At 44.3% G+C, this 12,588-nt stretch overlaps 1 protein-coding gene across 1 annotated transcript in view; it reads left to right on the top strand.

The window, feature by feature from the left end:
* Positions 1-12,588, top strand: part of EFTUD2 (elongation factor Tu GTP binding domain containing 2) — a 100,531-nt gene that overhangs the window by 31,896 nt on the left and 56,047 nt on the right. The window contains exon 12 of the mRNA XM_030220527.1: positions 2,240-2,303. Within this exon, the coding sequence (XP_030076387.1) occupies positions 2,240-2,303 (64 nt within the window). The remainder of the gene's footprint in view (positions 1-2,239; positions 2,304-12,588) is intronic.

Consider the following 12,588-nt stretch of genomic DNA (forward strand, 5'->3'; position numbering starts at 1 on the left):
TGAAGAAGAGCTGACACTGAAATAATTTTAAGATTGCAAATTATAAGAGTTTTAGATTCAGAAATAGTTTGTAATATTGGAAAAGTAAATTGAAAGCAGAGTGATCTGTCCAAGGCAATGTATGTAATGCAGTAAGCTGAAAAGAATAATCTTTAGTAGGAATTGAGAGAAGTAAATCTAGAATATGACCTCTTATCTTGAATAGGCGCAGATACAAGTACTGTGACAGAGTTTCTGATTGTTTTAGGAATCCTTCAGTTGAAATTCTACACCTCATGCAGGTTGTTTATGGTGGACTATATTGATGTGAGTATCGTGCATTGCTGGGCCAAAAAATATAAAGATTGTGAACTGGGAAGGGCTGATTTGTGTGATCAAAAACGAAGTGGACAACCTATGATAACAATGGGCGAGTCTCACACGAGAAAGGTTGACAGACTCATTAAGGACAATCAGAGGATCACTCAAAGCATTACAGTGCAGCCCTGAAAACATTGAAAGAGCAACTGAGAAGAGTTCAGAAGCACAAGGAGGATATTTTATTGCAACATGACAGCACTAGGCCTCACAGCACGAAACCCCACAGAGGCAGTTCCAAAGATGGGTCTCCAGTCATACCCATCTACCATGCAGCAAAGACTTAACATTATGCAATTTCCTAATTTTTCCAAAACTGAAGAAATTCCTTTGGGGCATCTGTTTAACTCAGATGAAGAGGTGGAAAGGACTGTGGGCAACTGGTTGACGGGAAAGGGTTTAGGATTTGATATACTGCCTTTCTATGGTTATAATCGAAGCAATTTACATATTATATACAGGTACTTTGTACTTGGGGCAATTGAGGGTTAAGTGACTTGACCAGAGTCACAAGGAGCTGCAATGGAAATTAAACCCAGTTCCCCAGGCTCTCAGGCCACTGCACTAAATACCTGTAATAAAGCAAGTTTCAAGCATTATTTTCATTTTTTATTCATTACAATGGTCCCAATATTCAGAAAATGCAGAGGTCCTAAATTTGTGCCCTGTTTTCAGTCAAATTTGTGATCATGACTTTTCAAGTGAAGATTCATCTTCATTTAGGAGCTTAAAAGTTATGCTCATAAGTATAGGCCTGTCATTTGTTTGCCTAGATTTAAACCATATTTATGAAACTAGTGCTGAAAATCAGTGCTAGGCTTGTAACTTTTCCTTTCTCTAAATTTGTTCCTGTTGCCACCCACTTTTTACGTTCCTAAAATTTGAGTTCAGTAAAACTTTGAGTAAAAGTATATACACTCAGCCATAGTAAATTTTCAAAGAGGACAATTTATGAGCATGAATGTCGGGTCAAATATCTTCATTTAAACAAAGGTTATGGAGGTGGAGGCATTACTTTTCATTTAACCCTCATACATAGCATCCTTTCAGACTAGTCCAGCCCAATTGGTTGTGTCTCTCTACCAGCGGATGGAGACAGAGGAAGAAAATAGCTCTTGTGACTCGCTCCTTAAAGGTATTAAGCAGCATAGAATATTGAGTATTTTCTCTGTCTCCCAAGTGTTTGCAAGGATGTAGTCCATTGAGTAGTCTGATCTGGTAAGGATAGTTGAGATGGATGGATGTTGGGTTAACAACACTGCTCCTGGTTTATAACTAGTTTCAGTTGAGCTTTAACTACCCTTTTGGGGTTTTCTGCTCCTGACCTGGTTTTATACTAGGACTTGGTTGAGTTTGAGAGTGCCTATTTGGCTTGTTCACCTGAACCAGTTTCTCAGTTGTGTTCCAGTTGAATTGGGGTGTCCTCCTGGGCTTCTTCTCCTGACCCAGTTTAATGCCTGGGGTTCAGTTGAGTTGGGGTGCCTTCTTTGGCATAAACTCTTGTTTATTTAAAAAAAACAGCTGTTTTGTGGAGCTGAAGTATATCTCATGGGTGGGTATATCATCAAATATTAATAAAACTTGAATTATGTAGTCTGTTCTTCATGGCTCATAATAAAGTAGCATAAATCATTAAGCATGAGTAACAAAAACCTTTTTTCCATGACCAGCTTTCAAAAGGAAAGTTTGCACATATTTCTCTTTTAAGAACTGGTGAAAAATTGATGAACTTTTCATCAGTATTGGGGTCATGGATGTAGTTATTGCTCAACCAGCTGAAAAGGTTGGCTTGCTCTTAGACTTCTTCTCATGTAAAACTTAATATATCTTTTTCTTCCCGTTTCTTTCCCCACTTGCCCACCACCAACAACTCTGTCTGCAGGGGACATCAATTATCAAGAATTTGCTAAACGCCTCTGGGGAGACATCTACTTCAACCCAAAAACGTAAGAAATGTTTTAAAACCTTATGTGGAGAAAAGACATTCTCCAAGGACAAGCAGGCTTATAGATTCTCACAAGTGGGGTGACGCCGACCCGCATCACCCGGTCCGGATTTACAGAAGTAAAATAGAGCTTTGTGGAGTTCGAGACACGCTCCAATTTGCATGCGCAAGTGCCTTCCCACCTGCTGCGTGAACGCAGTCTCCTCAGTTCCTTTTCTGCTGTGGTGAGGAGAGGGTGTGGGTTTTTTGCTGTCTCCTCGCACTGCTCAGTCCTAAAGAGCTTTCTTGGTGCCTTTCGGCTATTTTTTGTCCCATTGTTTTTTTCTCCATTATTGAGTTCCTGTTGTAGAACCTCCTTTTTTGTTTTTCCCTTGTTTTAGTTCTTTTTCCCAGGTTTGTTTCCTTTGGGCCCCTTTTACTTAGCTGCGTTAGGCTCTAAGTACGCCAAAATGAACTTACCGCCTTACTACCTCGTGCCTTTTATTTTTGGCATGCATCCACTACGCGCATCTGGAAAATATTTTTTATTTTCGGATGCGTGCGGATTCCTTACTGCTAGGTCTATGGCTGGCAGTAGGTCAGACTCCCAAAATGGACGCGCGGCAAAATTGGTTTTGCCGCATGTCCATTTTCGGCAAAAAATTTTTAAAAGGCTTTTTTGGTATGCGTGCTGAAAAATATTTCTGCGCTCGCCCAAAACCCACGCCTACACTATCGCAAGCCACTTTTTACCACGGCTTAGTAAAAGGACCCCTTTATTTTTTCGTCGTCATTATGCCCCTTTGGGCCTTTTGTCGGCCGGGAACTTTTCCCTTTCTTTGTCTGTTGTGCCTTTCCCCTTTTTCAGGCACCATCGATTTGTTCTATTTACCCGAAGTTTTTGCTTCCATGTCCACAAAAGTTCCCAGTGGCTTTAAACGCTGTACCCGATGTAATCGGACAATCTCTGGGAAAGACACCCATTCTTGGTGTCTACAGTGTGTTGGGCCTGACCATTGCCCCACAAACTTTGTTTTCTGTCTTTGCATGTAGAAGAGGACCCAGATTTCCAGAGAGTCTCAACGTGAGAAGATTTTTGAAGCAAAGTCCGGTTCTTCGACATTGGCGTAAGCATCGACGTCGAGCTTTGCACCGGCATTGTAAGCGTCGGTATGCGTAGCTGCTACTAGACCCTTAGACACTGGGAGCAGTGAAGCATCGAGTGGGTCTCCGCCTGCCTCGAGGCCTCCTGCTGTGAAGGGCCCCCAGGACCGTCCATCGTCGGACCTGACCCCGAGGAGACTCAGTGACATACTTCAGGTGAAGGCTAAAAAGCATCGTCATCGGTCACCCTCAACGCATGGTGCCGTGAGCTCCGGGGCATTGAAGGATTTAGCACTCGAGAAGCGTCGGTACCAGGAGGCCTGCTCCCCCTCCATATAGGAGGTGCCAATGCGCCGGTCTCCTAGCAGCCAAGATCCATCTCCTGCATCGACATCAGCAGTTCTGCAACCTGCACCTGAGCTGGCACACCAGCTTTTCCCAGTGTTGACCCTCGATGAACACATCCAGGCCTTACTCGGTGAGCTACTAGATGGCCTCGTGCAACGGGTTGCATCAACATTAGGGGTGCTTGTGCCTACTTTGCCTACTGTTGCAGCCCCGTTTGGCCCTCAGCCTGCTGTGCAGCCTCCGACACCAGTACGGCTCCTGTGTTCACTGCTACACAAGCCGGCACTCCCTGGACATCAGTTGTGGAGCTTCGTCCAGAGTCTAGGCAGGAACCAACTTCTCGACGCCGTTCTCAAGAATTTGGTTCTTCCACGTCGAGGCAGGTTCTGTCTCGATACTCCCATCGGGAGGTATTGTTTGACACCGAAGAGGAGTGCTCGTGGGATTCAGAGGAGGATCCAAGGTACTTTTCCTCTGATGAGTCCTATGGAATGCCCTCTGAACCCTCCCGCCTGAAAGGAGAAAGTCTCCTCTGGAGAGCCTTTTATTCCTTTCTTTAGTTAAGGAAATGGCTGATGCCATTCCCTATCCTTTGGAAGTGGAGGACAAGCCAAGATGCTCGAGGTCCTTGACTACACGTCAACTTCTAGGGAGGCTGTGACTGTCCCTCTCCACGAGGTACTCCAAGAAGTCCTTGTTAGAAACTGGGAGTTCCCTCTGTCAGTCCTGGTCATGCCCAAGAAGATCGACACCCAGTATCTGATCCACAGTGCACCTGGTTTTGATAAGCCTCAGTTGCCTCACATTTCCATGGTGGTGGAATCTGCTCTCAAAAGGGCCAGGAGTTCTAGGGACTATGCCTTGGTGCCCCCCCCCCCCCCCCCCCCAAGTAGAGAAGCTAGAACCCTAGATTCTTTTGGGAGGAAGATGTACCAGGCTTCAGTTCACATCTCCCGTATAGAATCGTACCAGCTCTTCATGAGCATCCACTTGTGAAACTCAATGCACAAGTTGTCTAACCTGGCTGAGATGCTCCCTCTGGAGCAGGACGAGTCACTTTGCCAACTGGTCAAGCAGCAGAAGGCATGTTGAAAGTTCTTGGCCAGGGGCATTCCATTCCAAATTCCTTAGCCTCAAAAACTGCAGACGACGGATGCTTCTCTCCTGGAATGGGAAGCTCATATAGATGGGCTTCACACCCAAGATGTTTGGTCCACCCAGGAAACGAGTCTTCAGATCAATATCCTGGAGCTCAGGGCGATCTGAAATACGCTAAAGACTTTCAGAGATCGGCTGTCTCATCAAACAGTACTCATTCAAACAAACAATCAGGTTGCAATGTATTACACCAACAAACAGGGCACTGGATCACACCCTCTGTGTCAGAAGGCTGTCCAGATATGGCATTGGGCTCACCAACATAGCATGTTATTTTGAGCCATTTATCAGACGGGCAAAACAATACCTTGGCTGACAGACTGAGTAGGATAATGCTCACAGAAAGCAACAAACATTGGTCAATTGGGCCTTGCAACAGTGAGGACATAACACAGATTAACCTGAAACTATGTACAGTCTGAATGAGAGTGCAGCCTAGAACAGAATAAAACAGGTCTAGGATGGTGGAGTTGGACTCTAGACCCTAATCATTTTTGCATCAAGTAGCCTGCTCAAGGCAGTAATGAGATGTGAATGTGTGGACTGAAGACCACGTTGCAGCCTTGCAAATTTCTTCAATAGAGGCTGACTGCAAGTGGGCTACCGATGCAGCCATGGCTCTGAGATTGTGAGCCATGACATGAGCCTTCAGGGTCAGCACAGCCAGGGCAGAAGTGAAAGAAATGCAATCTGCCAGCCAATTAGATGTTATGAGTTTCCCGTGGGGCACCCCTTCGGTGGATCTTTTTGCCACTCAGATCAACCCACAAGGTCCCTCAGTTCTGTTTCAGGCTTCAGGCCCATGACAGACTAGCATTGGATGCCTTCCTTCTACATTGGGGGCAAGGTCTTCTGTATGCACATCCTCCCATACCTCTAGTGGGAAAGATTGTTGAAGCTCAATCAAGACCAGGGAACCATGATTCTGATCGTGCTGTACTGGCCACAGCAGGTATGGTTCTTTCTTCTTCTGGAGTTATCCTCTGAACCATAGAGATTGGAGTGTTTTCCAACCCTCATCACACAGAATGAGGGGTCTCTTCTACATCCCAACCTCCTGTCTGGCTCTCACAGCTTGGATGTTGAGAGCCTAGTATTTGCTTCCTTAGGTCTTTTGGAGGGTGTCTCCTGAGTTTGCTGGCTTCCAGGAACGATTCCACTAAGAGGTGTTACTCTTTTAAATGAAGGAAGTTTGCCATCTGGTGTGAGAGCAAGGCCCTAGATCCCCTTCCTTGCCCTACACAGACCCTGCTTGAATACTTTCTTCACCTTTCAGAGTCAGGTCTCTAGACCAACTCCATAAGGGTTCACCTTTGTGCAATTAGTGCTTATCATCACTGTGTAGAATCTCTGAACAGCCTTTAGTTCATTTCATGAAAGATTTGCTTTTGTCAAAGCCCCCTGTCAAACCTTCACCAGTGTCATGGGTTCTCAACATCATTCTCACCCAGCTGATGAAAGCTCCTATTGAGCCACTGAATTCCTGCTATCTGAAGTACTTGACCTGGAAGGTCATTTTCTTGGTGGCTGTTACTTCAGATGAGTCAGTGAGCTTCATGCCTTAGTAGTGGATAACCTTATACTAAGTTTCATCACAGTAGAGTAGTCCTCTGCACTCACCCTAAGTTCCTGCCGAAGGTAGTGTCGGAGTTCCATGTGAACCAGTCAGTTTGTCTTGCCAACATTCTTTCCCCGATCTCATGCCGTTCCTGGCGAAAGCAGCTGCACATCTTGGATTGCAAGAGAGCATTGGCCTACTACACGGAGTGGACCAATCCCCACAGATAGTCTGCCCAACTTTTTGTTTCTTTTGATCCCAACAGGATGGGGGTCACCATTGGGGAAACTCACAATATCTAATTGGCTGGCAGATTGCATTTGTTTCACTTCTGCCCAGGCTGGCCTGACCCCGAAGGGTCATGAAACGGCTCACAATGTCAGAGCCGTGGCTGCGTTGGTAGCCCACTTGCGGTCAGCCTCTATTGAAGAAATTTGCAAGGCTGCAGTGTGGTCTTCAATCCACACATTCACATCTCATTACTGCCTTGAGCAGGATACTTGATGCAAAGGTGATTGGGGTCTAGAGTCCAACTCCACCATCCTAGACCTGCTTTATTCTGTTCCAGGCTGCACTCTCATTCAGATTGTATATAGTTTCAGGTTAATCTGTGTTATGTCCTCACCGTTGCGAGGCCCAATTGACCAATGTTTGTTGTTTTCAGGGAGCCTGGATACTAGGGATTCCCCACTTGTGAGAATCTATAAGCCTGCTTGTCCTTGGAGAAAGCAAAGGTACTTAACTGCAGCAGGTGTTCTCTGAGGACAGAGGCTTTATATTCTCACAAACCCTCACTCTCCCCTTTGGAGTTGTCTCCTTTGTCATTTTTACTTTATTTTTGCTGTAGTATAAAACTGAGGAGACGGAGTTCACGCAGCGGGCAGGAAGGCACTTGCATATGCGCAGTGGAGCCTGTCTCCCGCTCCACAAAGCTCTGTTTTTGCTTTTGTAAATCCTGGACTAGGTGATGCAGGTTGGCATCACCCCTCTTGTGAGAATATAAAGAGGCGTATTTTCAAAGCACTTAGCCTTACAAAGTTCCATAGGTTACTATGGAACTTTGTAAGGCTAAGTGCTTTGAAAATGAGCCCCAAAGCCTGCTGTCCTCAGAGAACACCTGCTACAGGTAAGTACCTTTGCTTTATGTAAACCCAGAATATCAATGTATTAGCAAGCTGAAGGGAATCAAAAGCTATGTTTTTCGTTAACATGTTTGTGACAGGATGTGGCTTTTTATTTCAAGTATTATAGAAATGTGTAAATTCAGTAAGGGTATAATGAAATGTCCAGGGTATGTATGGGCAGGGGGCAAGTAGGTTTGTCCACTCTGTGCATTGTGTAAAATTGGAGATCCTTGAATGTGTGGTCTACCTACAAGTCGTTTCTCTTTTCAGACATCTGAAGGAGCCCGTTCTCAGAATGATGGTGTGTATTATTGTAGCAACTGATCAGTTAAAGCAATTGTATACAGAAAGAAAAGCAAGTTGTATGAAGAAGGAAACCAATGTTTCTTCTTTAACTTGGGAAAAATTTGATTCCCTCCCTCCCTTCCCCCCCCCCCCCCCCCCCAAAAAAAAAAAAAAAAAAAAACCATTGGTTTCTTTTTCCTTGCTAGAATCAAGAGTGGCTCAAGCACATGGAGACACCATTGAAAAGCGTCAAATATTGCTTTTAGTGTGGAGAGCACTGAGATTAGAGAGTGTCCCAGCATGGCAAAGGAGGCTTTGCAGGCAGAGAGACCCCATTTGGTGCTGTTGGAGGACTGGGAGGCACTATCATTACCATCTGGTTGGAGTTCAGGCCACGGTTGTGCAAGTTTATGTGTGGTAACAGTCCTCTTGGAGGAGAGGGAGATCCCTGTGGAGGAAGGCAATGACCCCACAATAGTCTCCTTTTAGAGGGAAAAGCTTTCAGATATGGTCTCACAGGCGGTGAAGGTTCTGTGTATTTCCAAACCCCCTGCACAGTAGTCAAGGCATTGCAAGATTCCATTTGGGAGAGTAATTTTAAGCTCGCTAAGGCCTCCTAGCTTTCCAGGGCCTCAGTGCTGAAAACTCCAGCACTCTACAGAACAACTCCCTAATTCTCAACACTAATGAGATGCAAATATAGGTCTGCTCATAGCATTGAGCATTAGGGAGTTCGGTGGGAGGATAGTTCTGGCGCATGTGCTTAAGAGTTGTGTGTTAAGCACAGCTCTTAAGCACATGCCCAGAACACCAGAGAAGGAGGAGGAAGAGGTGCCAACCCAAGAGAGCCAGCCTTAATAGGAAAAACTAGACAGCAAGTAATGTACATATATTACTTTTTTTTCAAATAAAACAAACTGGTGCATCCAAGTTTCCTCTCCCTGCAGGCACGAGGCTTCCACTCACTTTACTGATTTTTGCATGCCTTGCAAATCTCTTATTTGTCAGCTTGTCATGTTTTTTTTTTTTTTCTAATCCAACGTTTTCTTCTTGCAGCTGTTTTTCTAAGCAACACCCCTCCCCCCCTAAATGGGAAATGCCATTATTATTCCTCCTGCCTTATCCCAGACACCCTAACGCCAGCTCCAAGCTGGTGTAGGGTTTACAGCAGGAGGAACGCCCTTGTTTGGCACAATGTCCTCTGAGCGTTTGGGGAGGAATAGTGAAAGACCTCATCAGCTTGCATTTGCATGCTCATTGTGCTGTGAGCCAGCGAGCTCATTCGTTGTCTCTGAGCATTCTGTGCTAGCAAATGCGGGTACTAGCCCGGCACTAATGGCCTCTAGCACCCGCATTTGCTTCTGAGCATTGGGGGTCTAATTGATCCAAGCTCACATTTCGACTGAGTGGGATTCTCCAGGGGCCAGCTTTAGAGGGGGGAGAGCCACAGGTAAGTTTATCAGTTGGTATCAAAGAAAAGGAGAAGCTAAAATTACTAAAGCCGGACGCCTTGCTTACAGCAGTTACCAAGAAGATGACCATCCCTGTGGAGAGTACAGCACTGAACATAAGACTTTGCCATACTGGGACAGACCAAAGGTCCATCTAGTCAAGTATCCTGTTTCCAACAGTGACCAATCAGGCCACAAGAACCTGGCAACATACCAAAAAAAACAGATTTTATGCGGCTTATCCTAAAAAAAAAAGCAGCGAATTTTCCCAAGCCCATCTTAATAATAGCTTATGGACTTTTCTTTTAGGCTAAATTTGCTACTTCATTGCATACCTCCTAGTCCTTGTATTTTTGGAAAGAGTAAACAAGCGATTCAAGTCTACCCGTTCAACTCCACTCAGTATTTTATAGACCTCTATCATATCTCCCCTCTGCCGTCTCTTCTCCAAGCTGAAGAGCCCTAGCCTCTTTAATTTTTCCTCATAGGAAAGTCGTCCCATCCCTTTTATCATTTTCATCACCCTTCTCTGTACCTTTCCTAATTCTGCTATATCTTTTTTGAGATGCGGTGACCAAAATTGCACACAGTATTCAAGGTGTAGTCGCACCATGGAGCGATACACTGACTTCTATTATTAACGCATCTTTGTCACAGGATATATTGGCCATTTCTGTAAAATTTGTGACAATACAACCTTTGTTGAAGAATGACCAGTTCGATATGGCTCCAGCAATATATAAGCCAGTCTCTTCTTCGCCTATGTTGGCGAGATTGAGAAGTGTTTATTGCAACAGTTGGCAGACATTTTGGAGAGCAGAAATGTACTCAACTTTTTTTCAGTAGGGATTTAGGTGCTGCCAGAATACCAGATTAGTTTTATTGTCTTTGATGGTTGTGATGAGGCAAGGATTAGATGATAGTGGTAAATGTTTTGTGTGTGTGTGTGTGTGTGTGTGTGTGAATTTGGATATATCAGCAGCATTTGGCACTTTGAATCACTTAATTTTATCGCATTAAATACAGACATGGTGTTATTGGCATTATCTTTTTTTTTTTTTTTTGTAATTATATCCGTGAAAAGCATGAACAGTTATAGAAACAGAACAAAAATAGACCAGCAGTCCTAACAAGTCTCATATCTATGTATACAAAACAGTATTCACAAGTCCTGTGAGACTAACAAGAAAAATAACTCTCCAGCAGAATATATTAGATGCATCAAGTCAGTAGACAATCTGTAGGACACATTTCACGCTCCCCATCAGAGCATTTTGAATATCTCCCACCAACAGTCACTCAACCATGCTCTTTTCTGGAGAGTAGACAACTACAGGTTCAGGTTGGTGATGAGTTCTCAGGCTTAAAGAAATTACTGACTGGAGTGCCACAAGGCTCTTCTTTGTGGTGCTATTTAACATCTATTTGATCCCTTTGTGCCAGAAATTATGTGATTTGAAAGTACATTATTGTATTTACACAAACGGCATTCAGTTTGTGTTTGTCCTTCTATTCAGCATTTATAGTCTTTATTTAGTGAGATCTAACAAGTTGTAATTGAATACTCAAAAAGCTGAAGTAATGCTAGTTGGGGAGATCACTGAAACTCTATACTGACAATGACCTTACTGAATGATTGTGCAGTAAACATGACATCTCAAGTGTGTAGTCTGGATGTCCTATTAGACTCCCATAAGAACAGCCATACTGGGTCAGACAAGCGGTCCATCTGTTCCAGTGTCCAATTCAGGTCACAAGTACTTGACAGAATCCCAAATAGTAGCAAGATTCATGCAGTTGGTTTCACCTATCTCAATAGCAGACTATGGATGTTTCTTCCAGGAACTTTTCCAAACCTTTTTAAAACTCAGGCACATCAGCAGAAGGCAATTTTTAATAAAATAAAATATATACACTACTTGGTGAGTTTGCAGTTGATATTGCCGTGTCTGTTCCTTTTTGTTCCCTAGTTTCTTGGGGGGGGGGGGGGGAGCAAATAAAAATTAGTTCAATGAGTTATGGTGCAAAGGTTGTTTTCTACGATTGGGACAGAGGTGCAGAACTACTCATCTGACATTGCTAAAGAAATTCTGGCTAGCTATGGGCTGCATAGGGTGTGCATAGGCTAACTTTGGAAGCTAATAGTTCTCAGTCTCCATCTGCTGGTAGGCGTGTATAGCCCACTTGTTTGAGCTGATCTGGAGGGAGTAAAGGAAAGAAAATTAGCAGGTAAAGCATAATTTAATTTCACCATCACTTCCTTGTTCTGAGCTCATAATGAAAGGATTTGGTGTTCTGTAGTTCAAATATCTTTGCCACTACCCACAGATTCTCTCTTCTACCCTGATAGTTTTCTAAGGCAAAACTCGGTTCTGCAGAGAAATGGGCATTTTCCTCTGGTTAGCAAAAAGCCTTTAACTTGCCATTCCTCATCATCCTGCTAGACCAGTCCAGATTTATGGGATATGTCACTTTACCTTTAGATGGAGACAAAGATTCTGAAGATGGTGCTGCGTGATTTTTTTTTTTCTCTTTTATCACAGGCCTGACTCCCTGACCCTCCCAGGGTTTGGATCACAGTCCTTCCACTGGTTGAGGCTAAAGGGATTTTTCACCCTCCTACATCTCAGTGTATCAGTCCACAGGTGTCTGCTCTGTGAGGCTTGCTGATTCTGGGTCTGGGGCTTTTGTTGGCTGAAGTAAGTTTCACGGGGAGGAAGTGACGTCACAGACACGAATGGCAGCTTGAAAATGGAGCTCCCAAGCCACTGCCAATAATTAGCTTAATTAACAGCTTTCCTCAACGCTATATCACGCGGGACACACTCTTAAGTGAAGGGCATGGAGTCCTGCATGAGTTATGACTGACTCGCGAGCGAAATCACTCGATTTACAAGTGTATGCATTTCAACGGATGGCAATGTCTCCAGCTACGCACCCCAAGGAACATGGCGCCCGAGATGTGGAAAATCAACAGCCCTCACCGGAGACTGCGGTGCCTAGTGCTATCGGAGAGGTGCCTTTACCACAGCACGAAACCTGGACCACATTATGCATTTGGCTTCAAGAAATCAGATCAGTTTTAAAGGCAATGCGCCAAGATTTGGCAATGCTGGGAGCTGACCTCCGAGGAGAAATAGCGGAACTGGGTAATCACGTGGCTGAAACAGAAGTGGGCCTGGAAGAACATGCAGAGTCTCTAACCATGCTTGAACAGCAGCTACAGGACCAAAAAAGTGAAACTAGGTACATACTAGATAAGGTGGAAGATCTAGAAAA

The sequence above is a fragment of the Microcaecilia unicolor genome, chromosome 12 (genome assembly GCF_901765095.1).
Source record: "Microcaecilia unicolor chromosome 12, aMicUni1.1, whole genome shotgun sequence".
NCBI classification, from domain to species: Eukaryota; Metazoa; Chordata; class Amphibia; order Gymnophiona; family Siphonopidae; genus Microcaecilia; species Microcaecilia unicolor.